This window comes from Lepidochelys kempii, chromosome 7 (genome assembly GCF_965140265.1).
Source record: "Lepidochelys kempii isolate rLepKem1 chromosome 7, rLepKem1.hap2, whole genome shotgun sequence".
Taxonomy (NCBI): Eukaryota; Metazoa; Chordata; order Testudines; family Cheloniidae; genus Lepidochelys; species Lepidochelys kempii.
In genome coordinates, this window is record NC_133262.1 from 112,443,094 (window position 1) to 112,466,614 (window position 23,521).

The following is a 23,521-nucleotide window of genomic DNA, read 5'->3' on the forward strand; positions in this document are numbered from 1 at the left end:
ACAATAACGTGACTCTGTTGCAGTTTTGGCAGAAGAACCAACTTTATGGGCTCTATGGTTTTTATTCTTAAAAAAAAATCTTAAAATCAATTAAACTTTTCCCTAAAACTACCTACACTGCATATTTTACTGATTATCTAAGAATAAGCAATACAATTATTAAATCGGAGTTACACTGGGATTGAGTTAATAAATGAACAATAATATGGAATGGATTCACCAATTGACCACAATCTTCATATGAACACAGTCAATGTTTATATCATGAAGTTAGCATAACATATGATCAATTTTTATACAGAATATCCTTGGAAGCTTAACAAGGAATCATCCATTACCCAGCTCTTGGAAATGGTGCTGAGGCCCTATCAAAGGTTCTGCACTATCAGCTACCTTTCACCCTTGGCTCTTTCTCTGCCCAATTTACTCATTGTGACAGTTTCTAACATCCTCTTGTATGACAAAGCAGCTTCTACAACACTCTTTTTTAAATCTAAAATCTAAATATGCACATGCTATTTCTTCTGACACTCATACTTTCCTTCTTATTCACACCTTAAAAAGTGTAGAGGAAAAAAATCCATAACATAGTGGACTTCTCCATGAAAGAGAGAGAGTTCTTTAAAAAGAAATGACTTAGCTGTATTATCAGAGTCCTTTATGGTTTGTTATTAAGAAGATTAAAATTATTGTAATCTCAGTTGTGATTCACATGGAAAAATTATAACTTACAAATATTTATAATAAATATATATATATATTTAAATGGCATTTTTGTCCGACAGATGAAAAGGAGTGCTAAAGAAGACTATCGTACAATACAAAAATCATGCAGAAAGAATCATAATGGAAAGACTCATTTACTGCAAATAGCAATGGATCAGGCTCATAGAAAATTCCTAAAACAGAAATGATACAAGAAATACCTTAAGGAAAACTGAATATAGCATTTATAGTTCCCTTTTAGTAAGACATCTACCCCTTGGTTGCGATTAGGGGGACAGAAAAACAACTTGGTTTTCCTTTTATATGAACATTCAAGGACATTTTTGAAGTTATTCTGCATTTCATTGCACTACATTAAAATACTTCCAGGAGTTATAATTCTGAAAGGAAAAACTATGACCCAACTAGTGTGTCAGCTACCTGCATCTTGAGAAGCAATACACTCTCCACTGGGCTGCTACATCTTCCCCTCAAGCAGAAAGGTGGGAGGAAGCAAAAAGGGGCAGGTAGAGGGTGGACCCTTGGCTCCCCTCCCCAACACACTCATTAGCATAGTTTTACCAAGGCACTAGGAAACATATACTGCACTGTGTATAGACCTGATGCATTTTACTCTTTCTCTAGAGCAGAGGGTAAGTGAGGGAGAGATTGGGACTTAAACAACATGCTGCCCCTTCCTCTTACACAATTGTGCCCTAAAGTTGCACTGAAATATGGGGTGGTAAAAACCTGTACTGTAACTGTTGGTTTTCAACATGTTTTTTCCACTCAGATGTGCACACACCCAGACAAAACCAGCCAACTTTGCCTAGCAGTACCTGTTGGAGGAGGGGGCGCTTGTGCCCTGGGGCGCTTAGCCCATCCCCTGGCTATTTAAGAGCAATGCCACCCCAACCACCTCAGGTCCTTTGCACTGAACGCCAAGAGTAGGCACTCCTGTGCAGAAGGGATGGAAGGTAAGTCATGGAATACATGTCTGCACCCATCAAAGAACAACAGTTATAGCACGTCAGTAACCATTTTTCTTCCTTGAGTGGTTGCAGACATGTATTCCACTCAGGTGACTCACAAGCAGAACTCATAGGAGGTGGGGCTCAGCCTACTTAAACAATGACTGCAGAAGTGCCTTCCCAAAGTTTGCATCTGACCTAGATGCAGCAGTAACAGTATAGTGCTTGGTAAAAAATATGTACAGAAGAACAAGTAGCAGCCCTGCAAATTTCCAGTATTGAAGCATCACTGAGGAATGTTATCGATTTTGCTTGGGCCCTCATTGAATGAGCCCATAATCTCTACAGAGGTATGGTCTGAGTTACTTCATATGCTGTTGTGATGCAAGAAATTATCCGCCTGGAAATCATCTGTGCAGAGACCGCCTGACCCTTCATTCAATCCATATAGCAGACAAAAATTCGAGGCGATACCCGAAAAGGCTCAGTCTTCCCTACGTAAAATGCTGAGCACCATCTCACATCCAACAAATGTCTAGAGAATAAGGGCCAGTAAACAGGGAGTTTGAGAGGGAGATCCCCTAGTGAAGAAAATCCAAGCACTATTTCTTGGGGTGAGTGAGCTTGTTTCTCTCTGATTTTTCTTCTGGCTTGCTTAAAATTCAGTGTGGCCTGTTGGGGATTGTGTGTTTGGGGACTGTGTGGGAGCAGGGACCAGAGGGTCACTAACTGCTAGCTGAGAGTGCACTAGCAAGGCTCTAGCCTCCTGTGTTTTGATCCTTGATCACCTCCACAAATATTGATTCAATCCATCCACCACCCAAGGGACTGCAGGACACGTGGCAACACATGCACTAGGCCAGAGGTTCTCAAACTGGGGTCTGCGGACCCCTGGGGGTTCACAGGGGTACTGCAGGGAGTCTGCGAGTCATGTCTGGGGCCGCCAGCCCTGCTGATCAACTCCTCCCCCTCCCTGTTCAGCAGCATGCAGGAGGTGCTGGGAGGGAAGGGGAGGAACGGGGACGGGGCATGCTCAGGGAAGGGGACAGAAAGAGGCAGGGAAGAGGAGGGGCAGGATTGGGGGTGGAAAGATGTGGGGTTGGGCCTTGGGGAAAAGGGTGGAGTGTGGGCGGGATCTGGGGCTGAGTATGGTTTGAGCACTCCCGGGGAAAATTAGTAGCCATCTTGGAGGTCCGTGAAAATTTTTAAATCAAAATGGGGGGTCCTTGGGTTGCTAAAGTTTGAGAACCACTGCACTAGGCCATCCAATGACTGACAATTTGGATGATATATCAACTTGAGCGAGGCCTGAAGAGGACGAAGACACAACCTCATATGCTAGACTACACAAGTACAGGTGGCCATATGACCTAGCAAATTCAGGCACAGACAAATCATAGTGGAAGGGTGAGATTGGAGGGACAGACACAGATGATGAATTATCTGAAAATTACTCACTTGGTAGAGACACCCTCATACCTGTAGAATCTAGTATCGCTTCAATGAACTCAATTTTTTGCATTGCTACTAAAGTTGATTTTTCTCTGTTTATGATCAGACCCAAATGGTTGAGGGACCATGAACTGGTTATGGTCAAGGAACTCACCTCTGAGTTTGCCCCTCACTAACCAATCCTCCGGGTAAGGGAAGACACATATTCCTCTCTTCCTGAGATGTGCAGCTACGGCATTTGGTAAAAACCGTAAGAGCCAAGGAGAGGCCAAAGGGAAGCACAGTGTATTGATAATGCTGCCTGGGATGACTACAAATCTCAGAAACTTCCTGTGGCTCAGGAAAATCACCACATGGAAATAGGCATCCTGAAGATTGAAAAACAAAAAGCAACCCTAGAAAGGTAGGTCTTTATGCTCGACTAGACCTCTGGAGTTATGCCAGAGTTCTGCATCCATGAGCTCTTTTCCATCATGATTGCTGAAACCATAGCTCTGGAAGCTGTATCCACTATGTCCAGATGCCCTGGCAACCAGGTGACCTTCTGTAATAAACACCTGAATTTTTTCCGGGAGTATTCAGGCAACTTGTTCATGAATTTGGCTATAGAATTCCAATTCACAAAATTATATATCAGTAACAGCACCTGCGGATTTGCAATGTGGATTTGTAAGGACACAGTCAAATATTATTTTCTCCCCATGCGATCCAGCCTCTTAGACTTTTTGTCCTTGGGGGTGGACTTATATCTCCCTTCCCAGGATCTCTCATTAGCTGCTCAGTTAGGGGCCAGATGAGAACAGAAACCCTGGAAACCCTGCATAGGAATGTAATGCCCCTTGTCAGGATGCTTCCCTGTAGGAGGAAGGAAGCTGGGGTATGCCACAAAGTCTTAGCAGGTGCTAACAATGCTTCACTTATAGGGAGACCAACTCTCGCCAGGTCTGAGGACTGAAGAATATCCACCGACCTGTGGTATTTTCACACACAAACTCAACCTGAATACCCAAGTCTGAAGATATCCACCGCAGGAGATCCTGGTGTGACTTAAAACCCTCAGCCACTGGAGAGGAAGATTCCTGTACTGCATAGACAGCTGGTATTAAGGAAGATAACGCCATTGGAACCTCCTGCAGCAGCACAGGTCCTTGTATAAGCAGCCCAGGCTGAACCTCCTCTCAGACTCCATCTGAGTCTGCAAAATAGACAGCTGGAGAGGGGATACCATGGGTTGGATGGGTGACCATACCCTGGAGTGGGCTGAGGATCAGGACTTTACAGACTGAGGAACGTTCCATGGATTCCAGCGAGGTCACTGAGGATAGGGATAAAGCATTGGTGGCCAGTAGGTAGTGGGCCAAGAGCCCCTGTCTCTATTGTGAGAGTGGTGCCAATCTCAGTACTGATTGTGATCTAGTGGACGTCTCAACAAGCTACAAGAACATGTCTCAAAAACAAGGGAGACGGGGAGGATGTCCCCAAAGCCAGGGTTGGTACCCATCCTGTAGATGTGGTCTGCACTGCAGTCATCTGTGGTACAGAAGATAGTGACTGTGCCAATGGGCTCCTCATTATTGAGGCCGACTTCAGCTTCCCACTCTGTGTCTTAGGTGGTGCCAAAGATGGTGCTGACAACTGAGACAAGCCTGCAATCAATCCAGGACTGCACATAAGAAGTCCCAGAAGCTGAATACTCCTGAATAATTGAGAGACAAGATCGGTGAGATAATACATTTTATTAGACCAACTTCTGTTGGTAAGAGAGAGAGAAGCTTTTGAGCTTACACAGAGCTTGGTCCAATAAAAGACATTACCACATCCACCTTGTCTCGCTAATATACTGGGACCAACATGGCTAGAACAACACTGCATACAACCTGAATAACTGGAGAGTCAGGAGCAGAGAGGCAAAGCAAGTCTGACACTGCAAGGTACACTAATAGTGTGGAAATAGCCAGTACCAATGTCATTGGTAACAGACTCAGTGGGCATCTGACATACAGTATCGGAGTCAACAGGAGAGCGTCCAGCTTGACAGTGCCTCAGTACCAGAAAATAGGTAGATGACCAACCTCCATCCTGCGTACCATAAGAATCATGGTGCTGGTCTGCACTTCCCCTTAAAAAGAAGTGGCTATGATCCATTTTGTAGACCTTTTTCTCGGAGAACCCTAGGAAGGAGAATGATCTCTCTTCCTCCTGGGGGTGGCATCAGATCCTGGCCAAGGACCATTGGCTTGCTAGAGTTCCTAAGGTGTCTGAGGGGCCGGAGAATATGTGGAGGTCCCAAGCGCCGAAGGGGACCTCCTGGCCTGCTCCATACCATGCAGCCTGAGGCACAAGATCCTTACCACCTGCATTCTTTTCTTGAACAATCTGCAGATGGAGCACCATTTTTAACGTGTCCTTCTTACAAGCACAACAAGCACTATGTGTGGGAGTTGCTATTGGGAAGAGCCACCCCACATGATGAACAATGTTTAAATCCTGGTGAGGACATCTCACAAGGATAACTATCTATCCTAAAACTAAGTTGCTATTAAGCTAACTGCTAACTATATACAAGAAAATCCTGGGAAAACTGAGATACAAAAGTGTGAAGTAATAACCACACAGAATGTTCTGACTCAAGCCGCCGGTGTAAAAAGGAATTGAGGGGAGTCGGGACGGCGCTGGCCCTAAATAAACAAAGGTGGGGCTAAGGGCCACAGCGAGTGAGTGCTGCCCCTATGGGCAATGCTAAGCAAAGTTCTCTGGCTCTGGTACACTGGGCATGTGCACGCCTGAGTGAAATGCTCATCAGCAACCACTTGAAGAAGAATATTTTTTTGCAATAGAATTCATATTCAAAGAATTTTGTTTATTTAATTTGGTTATATTCATAGCAAAACAATGACCTACAATATGTCTTTTAATATCAGATGAAAATATGTTTGGTGTAAAATATAAAAAATAGACAGTCTACTGCAGCTATATCCACAAGGCTGTGATCTCATAAAATGCCTTAAACAAAGCAGACTCTTTTGGTTCATGTAGTGGAGATTATAAAAGAATAGCTCAACCTTGTTTATTTGTTTTATCCCAAATGGTGTTTGAGATTCAATGGGCGACTTTTTCTGATCTAGTACCAAACAGATACCTCACTATGTTACTGGGGTGGGTTGGGGGTGGGGGTGGGGTACTTTTGATTCTCTTTGCATCAGAATTTTTAGAAATAGTTATTACAAAAAAAATTGTTACTGTATAATTTTCTCCCTACTGCAAGATGACTTTAATGACACAGCAAACAGTAAGGTGTTTGTGGTACTGAAATAATTCAAGTCTTTTATAAATACTTCAGTTTAGCTTTTACTTTCAGAACAATAACCTGATTTATAAGCTCCAGCTGGTTCAATATTTACTCATTTAAAAAAAGTATTTTACAGGCTTGGGCACTTGAGATTACAAGCTGACAACAGGCGTCCCCCCTAAATTTATTAGTTTCTTGCTGAAAGCTGGACAAGAAAGATATGCACAAGGTCATAATGCAAAGTATACTATATAAGGAAAAGCCCTTGGAAAGTAACTTTTTTTGTTTAATGAAATCGTACCAAAGAGAACATGTAGCACAGATAAACTAAGTGAAAGCCTTATTTCATTCATACAGCTTCACACGACTGAACAATAATGTTTTACAGTCTGTTGTGAGAAAATGTATGGACTTGGAAAATATACTGTATTTGGAACAGGAAGCAAGCACAGAACTCATACTTTTTTTTCTCTCGCTTTTTTTTTTATTAAAAAAAAGAGCTAACCCTAATACAAAGCTACTGAACTGATCTTCCCGGCTCCACCAGAGTCCAATTGCCTTTATTACATACACCTTAATACAGTAGATAATACACAAAATCCCTCGATCCCCAAAGCAGCTTTACAAGCAGAAAACCCCATAGATTCCTCTTTTGAAAAACAAAATATAGAAAAAACAATACCATTAGTGCCTCAGTTCTGGTTTGGTCGATTTTCTTCCAACTTCTAACAATTTTATGACCTTTTAAATAATCGACAACTGTTCAGAGTTACCACTAAAATATATTGACCTGTTAAACTAACTCAGTATGCACAGCTTCCGACTCTGCATTGCCAGTATCAATGAGTTCACAGTCATTTCAGACTTGAATTTAACTTGACAGCAGTTTATGGAATGCTGAAACTCCAGTGAGAACTGGCATAACCTATCAGAGTATCTACTACAATCATGTTGGTAAGTTACTTGAGGAGAATTAAAAAGAAGCTACATTTTTTATTTGTTGGTTGAACGCCATGACATGACAACTACAAGTGATCTAATAGTTGCTTCTGTCCATTGTAGTCTCAATATATATTGCGGTTGACAGGAAGTGCAGAGACTCATGTTCAGAGTAAGAGCATAACACTCAACTAAATGTAAAGGTAATTAAAGGGCATAGCACTCTCATCTAAAGGTAATTAAATACTACAAGTCACCAGAAAACAAACAACAATATACAATAGCTAGTACCAACTGAAGAGAGGGAAAACAGTGAAAGTCATTTTCATCTCTAAAAAAAGAAAAGGAGTACTTGTGGCACCTTAGAGACTAACCAATTTATTTGAGCATGAGCTTTCGTGAGCTACAGCTCACTTCATCAGATGTTTACCGTGGAAACTGCAGCAGACTTTATATACACACAGAAATCATGAAACAATACCTCCTCCCACCCCACTGTCCTGCTGGTAATAGCTTATCTAAAGTGATCAACAGGTGGGCCATTTCCAGCACAAATCCAGGTTTTCTCACCCTCCACCCCCCCACACAAATTCACTCTCCTGCTGGTGCTAGCCCATCCAAAGTGACAGCTCTTTACATAATCAAGTCGGGCTATTTCCTGCATAGATCAAGGTTTTCTCACATCCCCCCCACCCCCATACATTTGTGTGGGGGGGTGGAGGGTGAGAAAACCTGGATTTGTGCTGGAAATGGCCCACCTGTTGATCACTTTAGATAAGCTATTACCAGCAGGACAGTGGGGTGGGAGGAGGTATTGTTTCATGATTTCTGTGTGTATATAAAGTCTGCTGCAGTTTCCACGGTAAACATCTGATGAAGTGAGCTGTAGCTCACGAAAGCTCATGCTCAAATAAATTGGTTAGTCTCTAAGGTGCCACAAGTACTCCTTTTCTTTTTGCGAATACAGACTAACACGGCTGTTCCTCTGAAAATTTTCATCTCTGTCTCTCTTTATAAAAAGAGCAACTCCATATTTCAAGGTTAGTAACACATATACATCATCATGTCATATTAATTTTTAAAGAGCTGATGTACACAAAAACCATTAGGATAGACACTCTCTTGATCTAACAAATTACCTTACTGACCGAGGAAAGCACTGGGATAGACTATTCCCCTGTTAAGTAATGGCCTGTGCAGATTAGGTTTATGGTGTTATGTACAGAGACACACAGTCCAACTTCATAGCAGATGTAGGAGAATTTCAACTTACATTCTCTTTATTTACCCTGGTGTTATTATTCATTTCCATACTTTGGTGTGTTCAGTTGAAAACTGATCTGGAGGAGTCTCACTGCCATGTATTTACTATATCCCAAGGCAAGATTCCCATGCACATGCTTTGTTACATCTCTCATTTATATAGCAGCAGCCCTGGAGGTAGAGATACATATCTTTTGCTTTGAACTCAGTGAACCTTGTATCTTTCTAATGAAATAAGACGTTGGCAGCATTCTACTTATTAATTCTAGTGAATATAGGACATCTACAATGTCATTTATTCACAAAGTTTACACATATACACACCCAGACACACACAATTTTCTTATGCTTGAAAACAATCAGATAACATATTTTGATTCTGTTAATTCAGAAATATCCACAAACCAATAATTTAATTAATAAACTCTACTCTTACCATATCAAAATTGCTGAAACACCTACATTTAATCAATCAACCAAAATTTCTGCTAATTGTTCCAGTCGAGCATGAAATTTGTTGGCAATTCTGTTCAACCCAAATCCTATATTTCCAGCCAAGCAATTTTTGTAGCAATTATATAGTATGTGTGCAAAATAAACATTGTGAGGCAGCGGGATACCTTTTGATAAACAATCTGAACACAAATAGACATTTAGAACTGAAAGTAAATTCACAGATCTTATAGACTATATAGTTAACATGAAGCAGCTTTATGGGGCTATTAATATTAAAATATTAGGGACTGATTCTCATTTACACCAGCCTATTACCCTCTCTTTTCAGGTATCTCTACACTGTCACTCAAAGGTAAATAAATAATCAGGCCCTAGCTCTCTGAATTTCAAAAGTGTGTTCTCTGCAGGCTTAGAAATTGGATAAATAATAGAACATTATAGATTATAAAATTGTAAGTTCATTTTCCAAAGTTAGGTGCATGAACTTTACCAAGACATGTACCAGTTTTCAGACAAGCAGGTTTTTAACAAAAATCAAAATCACAATGATATTGTCCTATTTATAAGGTGATACAGGGTAAAAAGGGTGAATTAGGCAACTTTTTCCAGGCAGACATTCACTATAAATAGATTTCTTATATGCCAAAAAAGGGAAATAATATTTTAAAATTTGAAATATTGTTGACCTGATTGCAGGCTACAGGCTTCACTTTTTTCACTTTGTGTTTAACAGAAGTGGTACATAGGATACAAGTCATCATAACTCTGTAACCAGCATGCACAGCATCTAGATTAATTCTCTGCTTTGAGCAATAGACTCAGTACTTTCATATATGTCTAGATATAAATCTAAAGAGAGCAGCAAAACATTTATGCCAGTTTAAGGTCATTAGGTCTTAGCAGTGTTATGTTACTGCACTTTTAGACACAACAAATCCTGCATCTTGGCAAGGGCTTTGACTAGATGACCCCTGCAGTCCCTTCTAACCCTGTGGCTCTATGATTCTATGATTGTACATGACCACCGTACCTGGAAATAAATACAGTGTGAAACCTATTAAATTTAATTTTAAGACAAACACTTCTTATGATTTTTCTCTTGTATAGAAAAATATAAAGTACATTGTATGAGGGAGGAGTTCTTAGAGGGATTAAATTGTTCTCTTCCTAGGTGAGTGCTCTACTATAATAAAAGAATGATCTTATATATTTACTTTTTATATAGCATCCTTCATAGACCATATGACAAAAGGCTATTCAGAGAGAATCAGTCATTAGCTAAAGCGAAAAGAAAGGTTTTAAAGCAAGATTTAAAATAAAGTGACTCAGTAGTCTGGGAGACAGAAAGTTTTCCACATAAATGAGGCAGCACAATTGAAAGGGTGACTTCTAGCCATGCAGTTTTACAGGAAAAAGAGAGAAAACAAAGACTGGATGAACAGAGGGAGTGGGCAGAGGAGTAGGCACAGCATGTTAGAGGGCAAAGTGTCCAACAAAGCAGTGTAAGTGCGGTAAAGCTGAAAGGCAATTCTGAATTGGATTTGGATATGGTAGAAAGCCAGAAAAAAGTGAGAGAATAAGCTGATATAGTTTCCTTTTTCTTGTGGCAGGAGTGTCATCTGACCACATTATTCTGGACCCAAGAAGTTTAGAGTGCATGTATTTAGAAGGACCTCAAAATATGGTAGTACAATAGTCAAGACAAGGAATAGTTAAGGCATGAATCAGGATTTTAGAAGGAAAAAAGATCAGGGTTAAGACTATTACATCATGGTCCAGACAGGACACTAAGCTGATTTACAGTCAAATGTGGTGTCAGAGGAAAAAACAAAGTTCAGGGACAAAGATGACTCTACAGTTGTGACCTTGCAAGAAAAATGTGGGTATGAGACAAGGAAAACGTTAGCAGAAATAGTGCCGCTGGATAAAGAGGGAATTTGAAATACTTAATAGTAGAAAAACATGGTGTAGCCAGGACTGTCAAGAGAGAGAAAAAATAAGGGGAAATGGAAAATTCAAAAAGGAAGTGTACAGAAAGGAAAATTAGAAGTCATTTACATATAAATTGTCCAAGGTAGAAACTAGCTATGAATCATCCTAGAAGGAGACAAGCAAAGGGCCTGATTCTCAATTACATTAAGGCCATTTTACCCAAATCTGGCAGGGTAAAGGGGCCTTAAAGTGGGAGTAAACAATATTTACTTAAGGTCACTCTACGCTGTCAAAGCAGTGTAATGTTGTGTAAGCACAGAAGACAATGAGGAACATGATGTTCAATGACAGAGCAATGTCTGGAGCAATCCAAAGTGGATGGAGACAAGAAGAAATAATCCTCCTCCTAGAATGAAAGTGAACTGATTAGAGAAAGAAGATTCAAACTATGAGAGGAGAGTTTTGGAAACACCAGCTGCTTCATCAAAATAAAGTGTAATGCTGATAAAGCATGCTACCAGCTTAATTTTGTACAAAATAATCAAGTATGCTTAGGTTGTGCTTTTTAAAATTGCTCATTAAATTATTCAAATTAAACAAGAAAGTAAACCCAGTTTAACTGGATTTGTTTGCAAAGCCAGTTAAAAAAACCCCAACACTTTATTGGCAAGGGGAAACAATAAATAGCCTATTAGAATAAACTTCAATTATCAAAAATCACAAAGCCCAACTACTGGATCTTATTGTACTTTAGCAAATCACCCTTATTTCTTAATAGTCATTTATAGCAAAATTACAGTCACTGGACTGTAGGCAAGGATTCTAACTTTCCCATTGAACTAAATGGGAAACATTTTGATCTTTGCCTTAGAACTACAATGACTCCTTGAAATTAAAAACCATTCAATGTACTGTAAATGCTTCTAACTGCTGAATAAAGGAAATAAGACTAGATGTTCTTTTAATTCTATAATTCTTGAGCCCCCCTTAACTTGACAGAAGTAATTAAATGTGTACATGGAAATCTGAAGTGCCTACAAGGGGTTCAGTTAGTTACTAAGGGTGGGATCTACAAAGGGGCTTCAGCATTGCAACGCTGAGCACAACAGGGCCTAGAAAAATCAGTATTGTTCCTGTGATACACAAAGCCGAGTTAGGCACTTAGGCTCCCGGAAAAGATAAATGTGGGGAGATAGGCACCTAGGAATGTAATCCATGAAAGCCAGCACTCTAAGAGGGAAGCTGCATAAGGTAGCCAGTAGGAGATGCCAGCCAGAGGAGTGTGTGCTAAGCCCACCCCTCTCATGGAGATAGGTGCCTAGGTCCAGGCTGCAGGAAGATGCCTAGCTCTGCTTAGCAATCCATGTATGGAGCCCAGCCACCTGGAGTCAGATGGCTTAGATGCCGAAGCTGCTTCTTGTGGCAATGAGTTGGGCACCTGCCTCACTCTATGCAGCGGCAGTGGTTGCGGCAGCACCCACCTTATAACTTATGTCCCAGTGGTTAGAGCACTTGGCTGTGATGTGGGAGACCCAGGTTCAATTCCCGCCCCCTCTCTGCCAGAGGGGGAGAAAACCTTTGAATAGGTGTCTCCCACTTCTCAGGAGAGTGCTCTAACCCTGTTGAAGCAGTTCCACTGTGGATAAACAATGAAAGAGTGATTGGAGCATGAGGTCTGGACTCAGCGCCTCCCAGGCAGAGCCCTAATCACTAGACTACACAGTCATCCTCCCTCCCTCTTTCTGTTCTAACAAGTGTTTAATTATTTATCCAAAGTCAAACAGTCATTGGAGGCATCACCACCACCTGCTTTGGATGGATTTTGAATGGGACCCAATCCAGTAGGCAACCTCTGAGCATGCCTGCCAGATTGGGCCCCACATGTGACTTAGGCGGCCGAATGCCTGTCTTCCCCGGGTTTATGAATCACTCTGGGGCTTAGGCAAGAGATAGGCATCCAGATGCCCAAAGGGAGGCAGCAGTGCACATGCTAAAAGGCTGAGACTTAAGTGCCTAGGGAACTTTTACTTTGAAAACGTCAGTGCTGAAGGAAGTTAGTTTCCTTCGGGGTTTGGTCTGAGTTTGGTGCCAAAACTGTGACTTAGGCGCCTAAGTACATTTATGGATCTGGGCCTAAGTGGCTACTGGAAATTCAACAAGTCTATGGGATGTGACTAAGAAGCTTACCGCACATTTATATAAAATAATATTAAATAAGGAGCATTGATTTGGCAAAAAACGATGTCCAGTTTATGAAGGGCAGAAACCAGATGTATATTTTTATTATAATGGGGCCAAATCCTTACTCAGCTCTTACTCAGGCAATGATCCTTTTTTCTTTGGCCTACAGTGGTATGGCAGTTTAGGGACCAATTAAATTATTATTGTATATGGTTTGTTTAGAATAGAGCTCACGGTGTGCTAAGTGCCTCGAGGCAGATATGAAGCTCACATTCTAAGGACAGAGCTTAGGAGGAATGGGAAACAACATATATAATTTAACTTAATTTACATGTCAGCTAGAACCACTGTAAGCAGCATGGTGGACGTGGGCCCTCAAAATGGACTTGTACGTGGAAGGAGCAGAGGCCTGGCAAATGAGTTCAGAATCTAAAGAGTCCCTAAATGGTTTAGCGATTGTAATGGAAGTAAAAGGATGGATCTTGGATTGAGTGAGGAGCAAGAAGCAAGAGGATTTGGAAATGGCCTGGCTGTGTGGAGTAAAGAAGTTATAGGAGTCAAAATAACCCTCAGACTGTGGAGTTGAGTGATGGGAAGGATGATATTGTTATTAACATTGACAGTTAAGGGGAATGGGAGGGAAGATAAGTAGTTTGGTTTTGGCTATGTTAAGTTTAAGGGAATGATGAGACATCCAAAAGGAAATGCCAGAGAGACAGGTCAAGATGACAGATTGGATGAAAGGCAATATATCAGTGTTGTAGAGGTAGATTTTCTGAATCATCAGCACAGAGGTGGCAGTTGAAGGTGCATGAATAGATGAGACAACCTAGAGATAGGGTGTAAAGCGGACAGAGCAGTGGCCAGTGATAAAGCCCTGGAAAAGCCCCATAAGCTGTGAGAGACAGAAGGAAGAAGATGCTGAGTAAATGGACATAGAGGATGATGGACAGTATCAGAAAAGTACACTGATGATGTTGAGGAGGAGATAATGATAAACAGAGTCAAAAACAGCAGAAAAAATAATGAGGATTAAGCATGTCCATCAAAGTTGGTTTTTCAGTACTTTGTACTCAGCTATTGCAAATGCAGGTGGTTGTAAAAAAGGCACAAGGATGATCAAAGTCCATGGAATTCTATTTTTGCTATTTGAACCAGTTATTTATTTTAAATACGGAGACTGGCCAAACAGTACCAAAAGTCTCAAATTATAAGACATATTTTTGCAAATTCTAGATAAAAATGACAATCTTGCAAAATAAAACCTTACAATGGAGCAGCTGCTTGGCATATTTTTAAATGCAATTTGCACAAAAAGATAGGATCCAATGAAATGTCACTATATCACACTGGAAGTACTGTGTATACATGCAGATGTATTGACACTGTACTCAATCATCAATATTAATGCACAGTACTCATGTAAATTCACAACATCATGTAAGCTAGACAATACTAATGAGCCGTATTCTTACTGTGCAATTTGAGTGGGAGACCTGCAGTACTGTATGTAATGGTTGCACCAACATTATATTGTGCCCAAAGGACCAACGGATCAATACAATGTCATTGGAAGCGCTAGAGTTATTACAGTGTCAATAAAAGAATAGACACTGTGTCACTGACTTTATATCTGGTCCAAAGCACCCATGAATCAGACACAATGTCAATGGAAGGTTGGGGCAGGGGTTGCAATGAAAACATCTCACAGTTATCGACATTATAATTGGAGCTCTTAGTATGTCAATGTAAGTGCCATTACAACATTTTTTGGGGGGGAAGTTACTGTATATTTTTTTCATTTTTATTTTATATAATTAATTAAAACTTTAGAAGAAAACATCTAACATTAATTGCTATATTTTCTTCTATGACATTTTTTATTTAGCAACTAATGGAGGTATATAATTAAAGGAACACAATGTGCATTAATAGCATAGTAATATTAAAATAATGTTGGGAATTTAACTTAATCCAACAAAAACGGAACTGTGGCTGCTGATCTATTTTTATTGTGTCCTTTTGTATTTAAGTATTGCAGTGCAGCTATCCATACACTTATCTAAATCCCCTTATAACTTAATAGAAAGCTGAGAATCAAGAACAGAGTGGCAGCTGTAACTTTTATTACCTTGCTTTGTAAGTTCAAGATAGACCTATAATGTAATTTTAATATCCCTCTTTCTTACACAGTAGATGCATGGGCCAATCAATAAATTGCATCATTTTCATTTAATCTTCAGTACCACATTGTTTTAGTACAGACTACAGTGTACTGTAATGCTAGGAAAACTTTGAATAGTCTCCATTCTGTGAGTGTGTGTGTGTGTTTGTGTATATATATCAGACAAAATAAAACTCACAGTGAGTACGAAAACAATTACCAGAACATGCTTAGAGTAGGAGAGAAAAAAAACCTGTAAAAACATAACTGAAGTATTTCAGCTTCCACCTCCATTAGTTGCTAAATAAAAGATGTCATAGAAGAAAACATAGCCATTAATGTTAAATGTTTACTTCTAAAGTTTTAATTAAATCAGCAGTATGAAAACAGTCAAAGTTAGGAATCCCCACCTTCCACCCATTCTTTACTCACCCTAAAAAAGAACAGAGCTAAAAGGTTCTCAAACAGAATTACACAAACTTCAAAATGTCAATTAACTTGAAACTACAGCACAGGGATCTGAGTCTTAAGTCTCAGTAACTGGAAGCTTCTTCCGTTTCAAGACAAGGGAAAAGTGTAAGGCTGCTGAAGGTGGGGCACTGAGTGCTACAATGTTTGGTCACAAAATAGCAAAGCTTCTTGGCAAGCATAGTGAATTTTTATGTATTACATATTCAAAGTACCCAAATTATGTTAGCAAGAACAATTACTATTGCCTCCTATCTAGTAGTAGGAGAGAGCACCTCAATTTGATAAGTGCTCAATAGATGATTTTTTCACATTATCCACTCCTCCAAGAACCTTAGAGGTCTGACAGACTGTTTTTAATCTTCCATTGAAGGAGGCTATTTAGAAAAGCAAGAGAAGCTTTAAATTTAAGAGGAACTGCCAATAATTCTGGAAAAATTTCAGTTATCCCACCTCACTCCCAAGTTTCACCATAAATAAGATAAAGTAATAACCGTGAACATAATATTGTAAATAAACATAAAGAAATACAGGAAATATAATCTACCAAAAAGGCACCCTTGATTATATATTCATTATTATCCTCACGTTATTCTCTCTCTATTTTCAGGTGAAATTTCCAGAATCCATTTCATGCATTATTGCACTATTCCAATACTGCATTGCCTTGCATATTATGATTTCTCTTTCAGTGTATTGCATTTACAATAAAAGGATGTAATAATATAGCTATTGACCACATGAAAACGTTCTATATATTGTGTCCTTTAAACCTCACAAATAAAACAATATTGAAATTCAACTCACAGCGTTTTGGGTTTTTTTGTTTTTTACAGTAATCTCTGTTAATTAAGATAGATGTGAACTGTTAACTAGAGAGCGCTGTGTACTCTAAGGACTAAACTTAAGGTTTGTTTCCTCATTTATACCTGTATCTTAAATTCCTTCGGCACTCATCCGTCAAGAAAGGGCTGCCAGATGAACTGACTGTCACTCTAGCCTAGGCTAATAGTTTCTCCAGTGGCTTTTGTTACAACACATGTCATACTATTAAAACTATGCTCCTTGAAAATGGCATAACATATGTAGCTGAGACTTGTCAGCTCCAGGTAATCAGACTCCCCTTGGTTTCAGAAGCAGATGCAGATGAGACTAGCAATATAAATATGCAAATCACAATGGTCCCTTGTCAGCACCACTGTTCCTACCTTTAATGACCCTCGTAGAAAGTCTGTTTGCTCAGCTCCTACTTCCAGTGCTACATCGACAGAAGCAAAGGGGCGGCTGGCCATCTGCTGTCGCTCCCGCATAAGTTGCTAATGGGGGAAAAATGATGTTTTAACAAAGCATTTTAAAAAATAATGTAAAAGTATTCATCTGTTTTACTTTACATCCAATTACAATGTAACAATATAGGTAGCATGCATGTAGCCATATCTATAATGTTAAAGATAGAAATTATTACATTATCACCACAGAACATTTATTTGAGGGCTAAAACGAGAGAGCATTTGTTGTCTACAAACAGCCTTTCCCCCCTCAGGTCAACTGAAATGTACTCCAAATAAATGCCCGTGTTCCTGGCCACTCAAAATAACATAGGTGTTTCTCTAAGTTGGGAGCAAATATGTCAAATGGGAGGAAAAGATAGTTATTGGAAGTCTGACTTCATTGATAAATCAGAGAATGAACACCTGCCAAGAATAAGTCCATTCAGCCTTCAAATTCCCCATGCTTTTGTACTGAAGCCAGACAGAGTTATTAGTGTCAGTGCTTACAATTATATATAGCAGCTCTTCTCCAATTATTTAAACATGAAGAATACAGTGTTGGTATTGGGGAGCTTGTGCCAACATGCTGAAAAACTCAGTTATGCTCATATAGTTCCTTGTGCATATGCCAGTGAGCACATAAGTCTCAACCAATACCACAAAGCTAATTTATATTTCTTCCTCAACCTGTAATTATAATACTCATTAAACCATGATGAATAAAAATGATGACCAGAACAAGATATTACAACTTTTACTTATCTGGTTCTGTGTGACTAATAAAAGCTCTATTAAATATTTAAAGTTGTGCAATTAAAGCTGGGTTCTCCTTCAAATGAAGACGATGTGACAGCATCTAGAAAAAGCAAAATGCTTGCAAAAATGCTTAATGAGAAAAGATCTAGGTTCCATTTTCTTGGGTTTTTTTGTCTACTATTTCCTTGCATAGCTTAAAATATTAGATATTGGCCTTTGAATGTAAATGCTGTCAGCACTGTGACATACTGTTCATAAAATTCCCTTTGAGATAATAAAGGGTATACAATCAAATACCTGAAGGCAGCTTATTATTTAATGCTCTTGATTTAATGCCTATTATAATGCTGCAAAGTACATTCATAACATTTCTCATGCATTTTTGTTCTCTATTTGTATTTTAATTTTTTCTCATAAATATAAAATACCATTGTTGACATTAAAATGAAAATAATGCGACTGTCACCTGGCTGATAACCAGTATAATCCTAAGTTCTGATCATGTCTATGTGCACGGCACCTTGTAGGAAGCATTTGCAGAATTGGGCCCCTCATTTGTCATGTCCTTTGAATAACTGATAGGTCTGTGGGCAAAACTACATACTGTATATTCAGACTGAACAAAAGCATATTTTGAATATCTAGATTATTAAAAACAGACAAATAATTCATTTAAAAAGAACTCAGAAAGCTCTCAGTCAATAATTACTATTAATCAATATTGTGTATTCAAAGATTTTACAGCCAGAAAGGATGAATATGATCTTTTAATCTGGTCTCCAGCATAACAGAGACCATAGAATTTTACTTAGTAAAACTATTAAATTACTGGGTGCTAAGTTCACCATCTCTATCTCCTTTCTCTGTTTTCTCATAAAACACCACTACACAGGGCCTACAGCCATTGCAGTTTTACAAGTGATGTCACTGGAACGAGGAGCGGGCCCATAATTTAATCTGAAGAAAGTTAATGTCTTTATAAAAACACATACAAAAGTATAATTGTAACATATACCTTGATATCACACCTGACCCCATTAAAAAAAAACCACACACACACACACAAAACCAAACCAAACCAGAACTCTCTTCTCAAATGTTTAAAGGCTGATTGATTGTGGGAAGTCAACGACAAATTTTTAAATCCTTCAAATATCACTCCTTTTACTGCCTGACTTATCAGTGCAGCCAGAAATCACCTAATCAGGTTGCTTTTTCAGCTCAAACCTCCCTGGTATGGGAAAGAAAATTCTGAGGACAATCATAACTAACTTTACTCTAAGAGTTTGTGTCCAGAGATGATATATGGATTCAATTACTAATTTTATAACCAAAAAGAATTATTTTTAAAAAACCTTTTTATTTAGGCAAAGTTACAATAAAATGTTAATATATACATCATACATTATTTATTCAGGATCAGATTATTACTAAATGAACAATTATTTTTTGAAGTACAAAATGAAACAAAGCTTCTCAGATACAAAATAACATATGCTGATATCTAAGCAGCAACATTACTATTATTATTATCTAAGTCAGCAAACTTATTATTATTATTTGTCATTTCTACTATGCCCCCATGGGTGTGACTGGCATGTTACAAACAATAGGTCCCTGCCCCAAAGAGCGTAAAGTGTGCATTTACTAGAGTACAGATAAGAATGCCAAAGCGCAGAAGGATATGGGAAGCAAGAGGATTTCAATGCTAAAAGATCATGGGATATGATTTGTTGTACACACAGCTTTTTAAAAATATATTAATATATTGTCACTTCACAGTAAGTCAGTCAAAAGGGCGGCAGGGTGGCGAGAAGATGAAACTAAAAGGACACTAAGAGACGTGAGCCTTCAGGAAGGATATGAAGGAGGAGAGGGAGGGAAGAAAGTGCCAACCTCATTCTGGCTATGTGGTTAGTACAAGTCAGTATTGGACTCTTTATTCACCTCAGGCTGTGTGGAATATGTTCTCCCCCCAACAATATCATAACAGTGATGGACTAGGGAAGTTATGTAACATTTTTTAACATACTGTGACAGGGTCGGGCCAGATGGCTACAGAAGAGTGACAGGAAGCAGACATATTAGCCCCAGGTTAAGTAGGTCCCTTTTCCCTGGGTAAGGTAATAGGGAAGGTTTTTTGTTTTTTCTTTTTCAAACAGAAAAGAAGTTTAATTTGTAACACTTACAAAGAATTACCAATAAAAACAGAACAAACTATGCAACAAAACAACGCAAACAGAAGGTATAACACAGCAGCTTTCAGGAGGGAGAAGTGTTCAGGCTAGCCTGGGCCCAAAGCGGGGGGGCTTCCTCGACACTCGTGGTCTTCCACCCTCCTGAGTTACCTGGTGGCCTAGAGCGGGGGGGCTTCCTCGACACTCGTGGTCTTCCACCCCCTCGAGTTACCTAGTGCCGCGCCCAGTGTCACCGATCCTCCCACTCCTGAGAGTGCCCGGCAAGATGGGCATGGCTGCGGGGTGGGCGGTTTAGGGGTGGGGGGCGTAGACACCCATGTATTATAGGACCCCTCCTAGATGACAGTAATGATGGTATCCACAGCGGCAATGGCTGGGGCTGGCGTCTCTCACTCTTCCCCTCAATCAAAGGGTCAGACGGACGGAACCAGACAGGGTCACCAAGCAGAGAACCCCGGACAGCGTCCACCACTCCTCGAAGGCATCAAGGGAGTCGGTGGACGCCGCCCAGAGGAACTCTGCCTGGATACGTGAATGTACTGAGGATCGTAAAAAGGCCCTACAATCGCAGGACGCTTCATGGGCCCACCTCCCCTCTCTGGTTTTATAAATGGCTGTTTTAGCCAAGGCTAGGAGGAGGTTAACCAGGAGGTCTCGCGATTTTGTGGGGCCATGGATGGGGAGTGTATAGATAAAAAGGTGAGGGGAGAAGTGAAGCCAAAAGTGCAATAGAATATTTGTGAGGAGCCGGAAAAGGGGCTGCAATCTGGCACACTCTAGATATATGTGCGCCAGGGTTTCCCTTACACTACAAAAAGGGCAAGTATCCGGGATGGGGGTAAACCGTGTCAGAAACACGCCCGTGCTCACAGCTCCGTGAAGGAGCCGCCAACTGATGTCCCTGACGGGCCTCGAGACCAAGGTGGAATACAGGCTGGCCCACCAAGGTTGCTCACCCTCCAAGGGTGGCAGGAGGTCCCGCCACTTTGTATTGGGGTGGGACACCAGAGTGTGGGCGTGAAGCATGAGTGTGTATATAAATAATTCCGTGGTGCGATTTGAAAACTGACCGGCTGCAGTTCATGCAGCTGGCTTGCAGTGAAAGGGTGAGGGGTTTGTTGGGATCGGCAGGGTAGGGGCCCAATGGAAAGGTCCGGCGGGCCTGGGGTAGAGGATGGGCGGGGTGCGCCCTTGCGCAAGACTCGGTTAACATAAGCCCGAGCAGCGGGGGTCAAGGCGGCCTTCGCCTCCTGAAGTACGCGCCGGGGGGTATGAAGGCTGGAGAGCCCCATGCGCCGAGCGAGCGTCAGGGGATCCAGCCAATCTCTCCGGTCGTAATCCAGGAGGTCTCCGACCCTTGTGACTTCCGCCAGGACCAACCTCTGGCACACCGAGTGGGACTCCACCACCTGCACACGGAGTTGGGGATTGTGTAGCAGGGGCTCCGTGAGGAGATCTGCTCCCACGGTGGCCGCCACGGACCTGGTCATTAGAAACAGTTTCCAGGTCCGGAGGAGAGTCCTGGTAGAAGACTGGCAGCCCGGAGAGGTTTCGAGGAAAACCTCTCGGACAAAGATAAAAGAGCTGCCGGTCGTATCGGAGCCCTTGGAAGCGGCGCAGGAAGGCGTGCGCCAATATGCTCTACGTCGAACTACCTGCACGATAAAGGAGCCTCTGCAGGGCCTGGAGGCGGAAAATGCGGACCTGAGTGTACAGACACTTCAGGCCCTGCCCTCCGTCCTTCAGGGGTAAATGAAGAACTCCAACAGGGGCCAAGTGCATTGCTGACCAAAAGAACTCTAGAATCAATCTCCGGAGGTGGGTCAGGAAACCCGGGGTCAGGGTATTGAGCCGGTACCAGAGCGTGGACAGGACTAGTTGGTTAAGCACCAGTGCTCTCCCTCAGAGGGAGAGACATCGGAGTAGCCTCGTCCATTTCCGGATCCGCTCTATCACCCCGCCCTCTAAATTTTGCCAGTTCTCCGGTGGGGAAGGGTGCGTGGCGGAAAGGTAAACGCCGAGATAGAGCAGTGGACCCACACTCCACCAGATGGTCTGAAGCGCGGGTGGGAGGGAGCTTACCTGCCGCCAGTCCCCCACCGCCAAGCCAGAGCTCTTGACCCAGTTGACTCGGGCAGAGGAGGCTGCCGAATAGATGGCCTGGCATGCCTTCACTCGCGCCAAGTTGCCCGGGTCTTGGACCACAAGGAGTACGTTATCGGCGTACGCCGACAGGACCAGCCGCAGCTCCGGCTCCCGCAGCACCAACCCTGTCAACCTCCTGCGGAGGAGACAGAGGAAAGGCTCGATCGCCAGAGCGTACAGCTGGCCCGAGAGGGGGCACCCCTGCCGCACTCCTCGCCCGAAGCTGACCGGTTCGGTCAGGGTCCAGTTGAGCCTAACCAAACACTCCATGGAGGTGTACAGCACTCGGAGAAAACTCACAAACTGAGGTCCAAATCCAAATGCCTGCAGAGTGCTCAGGAGGTACCCATGGTCTACTCTATCGAACGCCTTCTCCTGATCAAGAGACAGGAGGGCGAACGACAGACCATCTCTCCGCCCGAGTTCCAAAAGGTCTCGGACTAGAAATAGGTTGTCAAAAATGCTGCAACCCGGGACAGTATAGGTCTGGTCTGGGTGGATCACGTCCGCCATCACGGACCCTAGCCACAGCGAGATTGCTTTCGCTACGATTTTGTAATCCGTGCTAAGGAGTGAGACGGGACGCCAGTTTCGTAAATCGCGGAGGTCCCCCTTCTTCGGCAACAAGGCGAGACCCGCTCGCCTGCACGACAGAGGGAGGACCCCGCTCTGCAAGGACTCAGCCCAGACAGTGACTAGGTCTGGGCCGAGGATGTCCCAGAACGCGCGGTAAAACTCCACAGTCAGCCCGTCCATGCCTGGAGATTTATTGGTGGGCATGCGACGGAGGGCTTCCGAGAACTTGGCCAGGGTGAGAAGCAGCTCTAGCTGGTCTCGGTCGCCCACGCTGACTGTGGGGAGTTCCTCCCAGAGCACCCCGCAAGCGCCAGGATCGGTCGGATCTGGGGAGAAAAGGCTTGTGTAGAAGTCACGGGCCCTCCAACACATCTCCTCTGGATCCGTGAGGGGTGTGCTGTCTTCCGCAAGAAGGCAGGTGACGTGTTTTTTGGCCCCCCTTGTTTTCTCCAGGGCATAGAAGAAGCGGGAGCTGCGGTCCATCTCCCGAAGGAGGTGGATGTGGGACCAAACGAAGGCACCTCGGGCCCGGTGGTCCTCGAGGGCCCGGAGCTCGTCCCGCTTCTCCCAGCACGCTCCGCAGAGGGACGGGTCCTCAGGGTTGGTGGCCAGGCGCCTCTCCATCTCTAAGACCTCCAGTTCCAACTGCTCTATAGCCGCATTTCTCCGTCGGCTGGTGCCCCGAGTGTAGTCACAGCAGAAGAGCTTGGCGCGTACCTTCCCTAGATCCCACCATTGCCGCACCGAGGGAAAGG

General features: G+C 42.1%; 1 protein-coding gene across 6 annotated transcripts in view; it reads right to left on the reverse strand.

Moving 5' to 3' along the window:
- The window catches only part of ATRNL1 (attractin like 1), a 1,081,427-nt gene that overhangs the window by 189,555 nt on the left and 868,351 nt on the right, over positions 1–23,521 (reverse strand). For all 6 annotated transcript variants that reach the window (XM_073354269.1, XM_073354267.1, XM_073354264.1 and 3 more), the window contains one exon: positions 17,029–17,136. In XM_073354269.1, the coding sequence (XP_073210370.1) occupies positions 17,029–17,136 (108 nt within the window). The remainder of the gene's footprint in view (positions 1–17,028; positions 17,137–23,521) is intronic.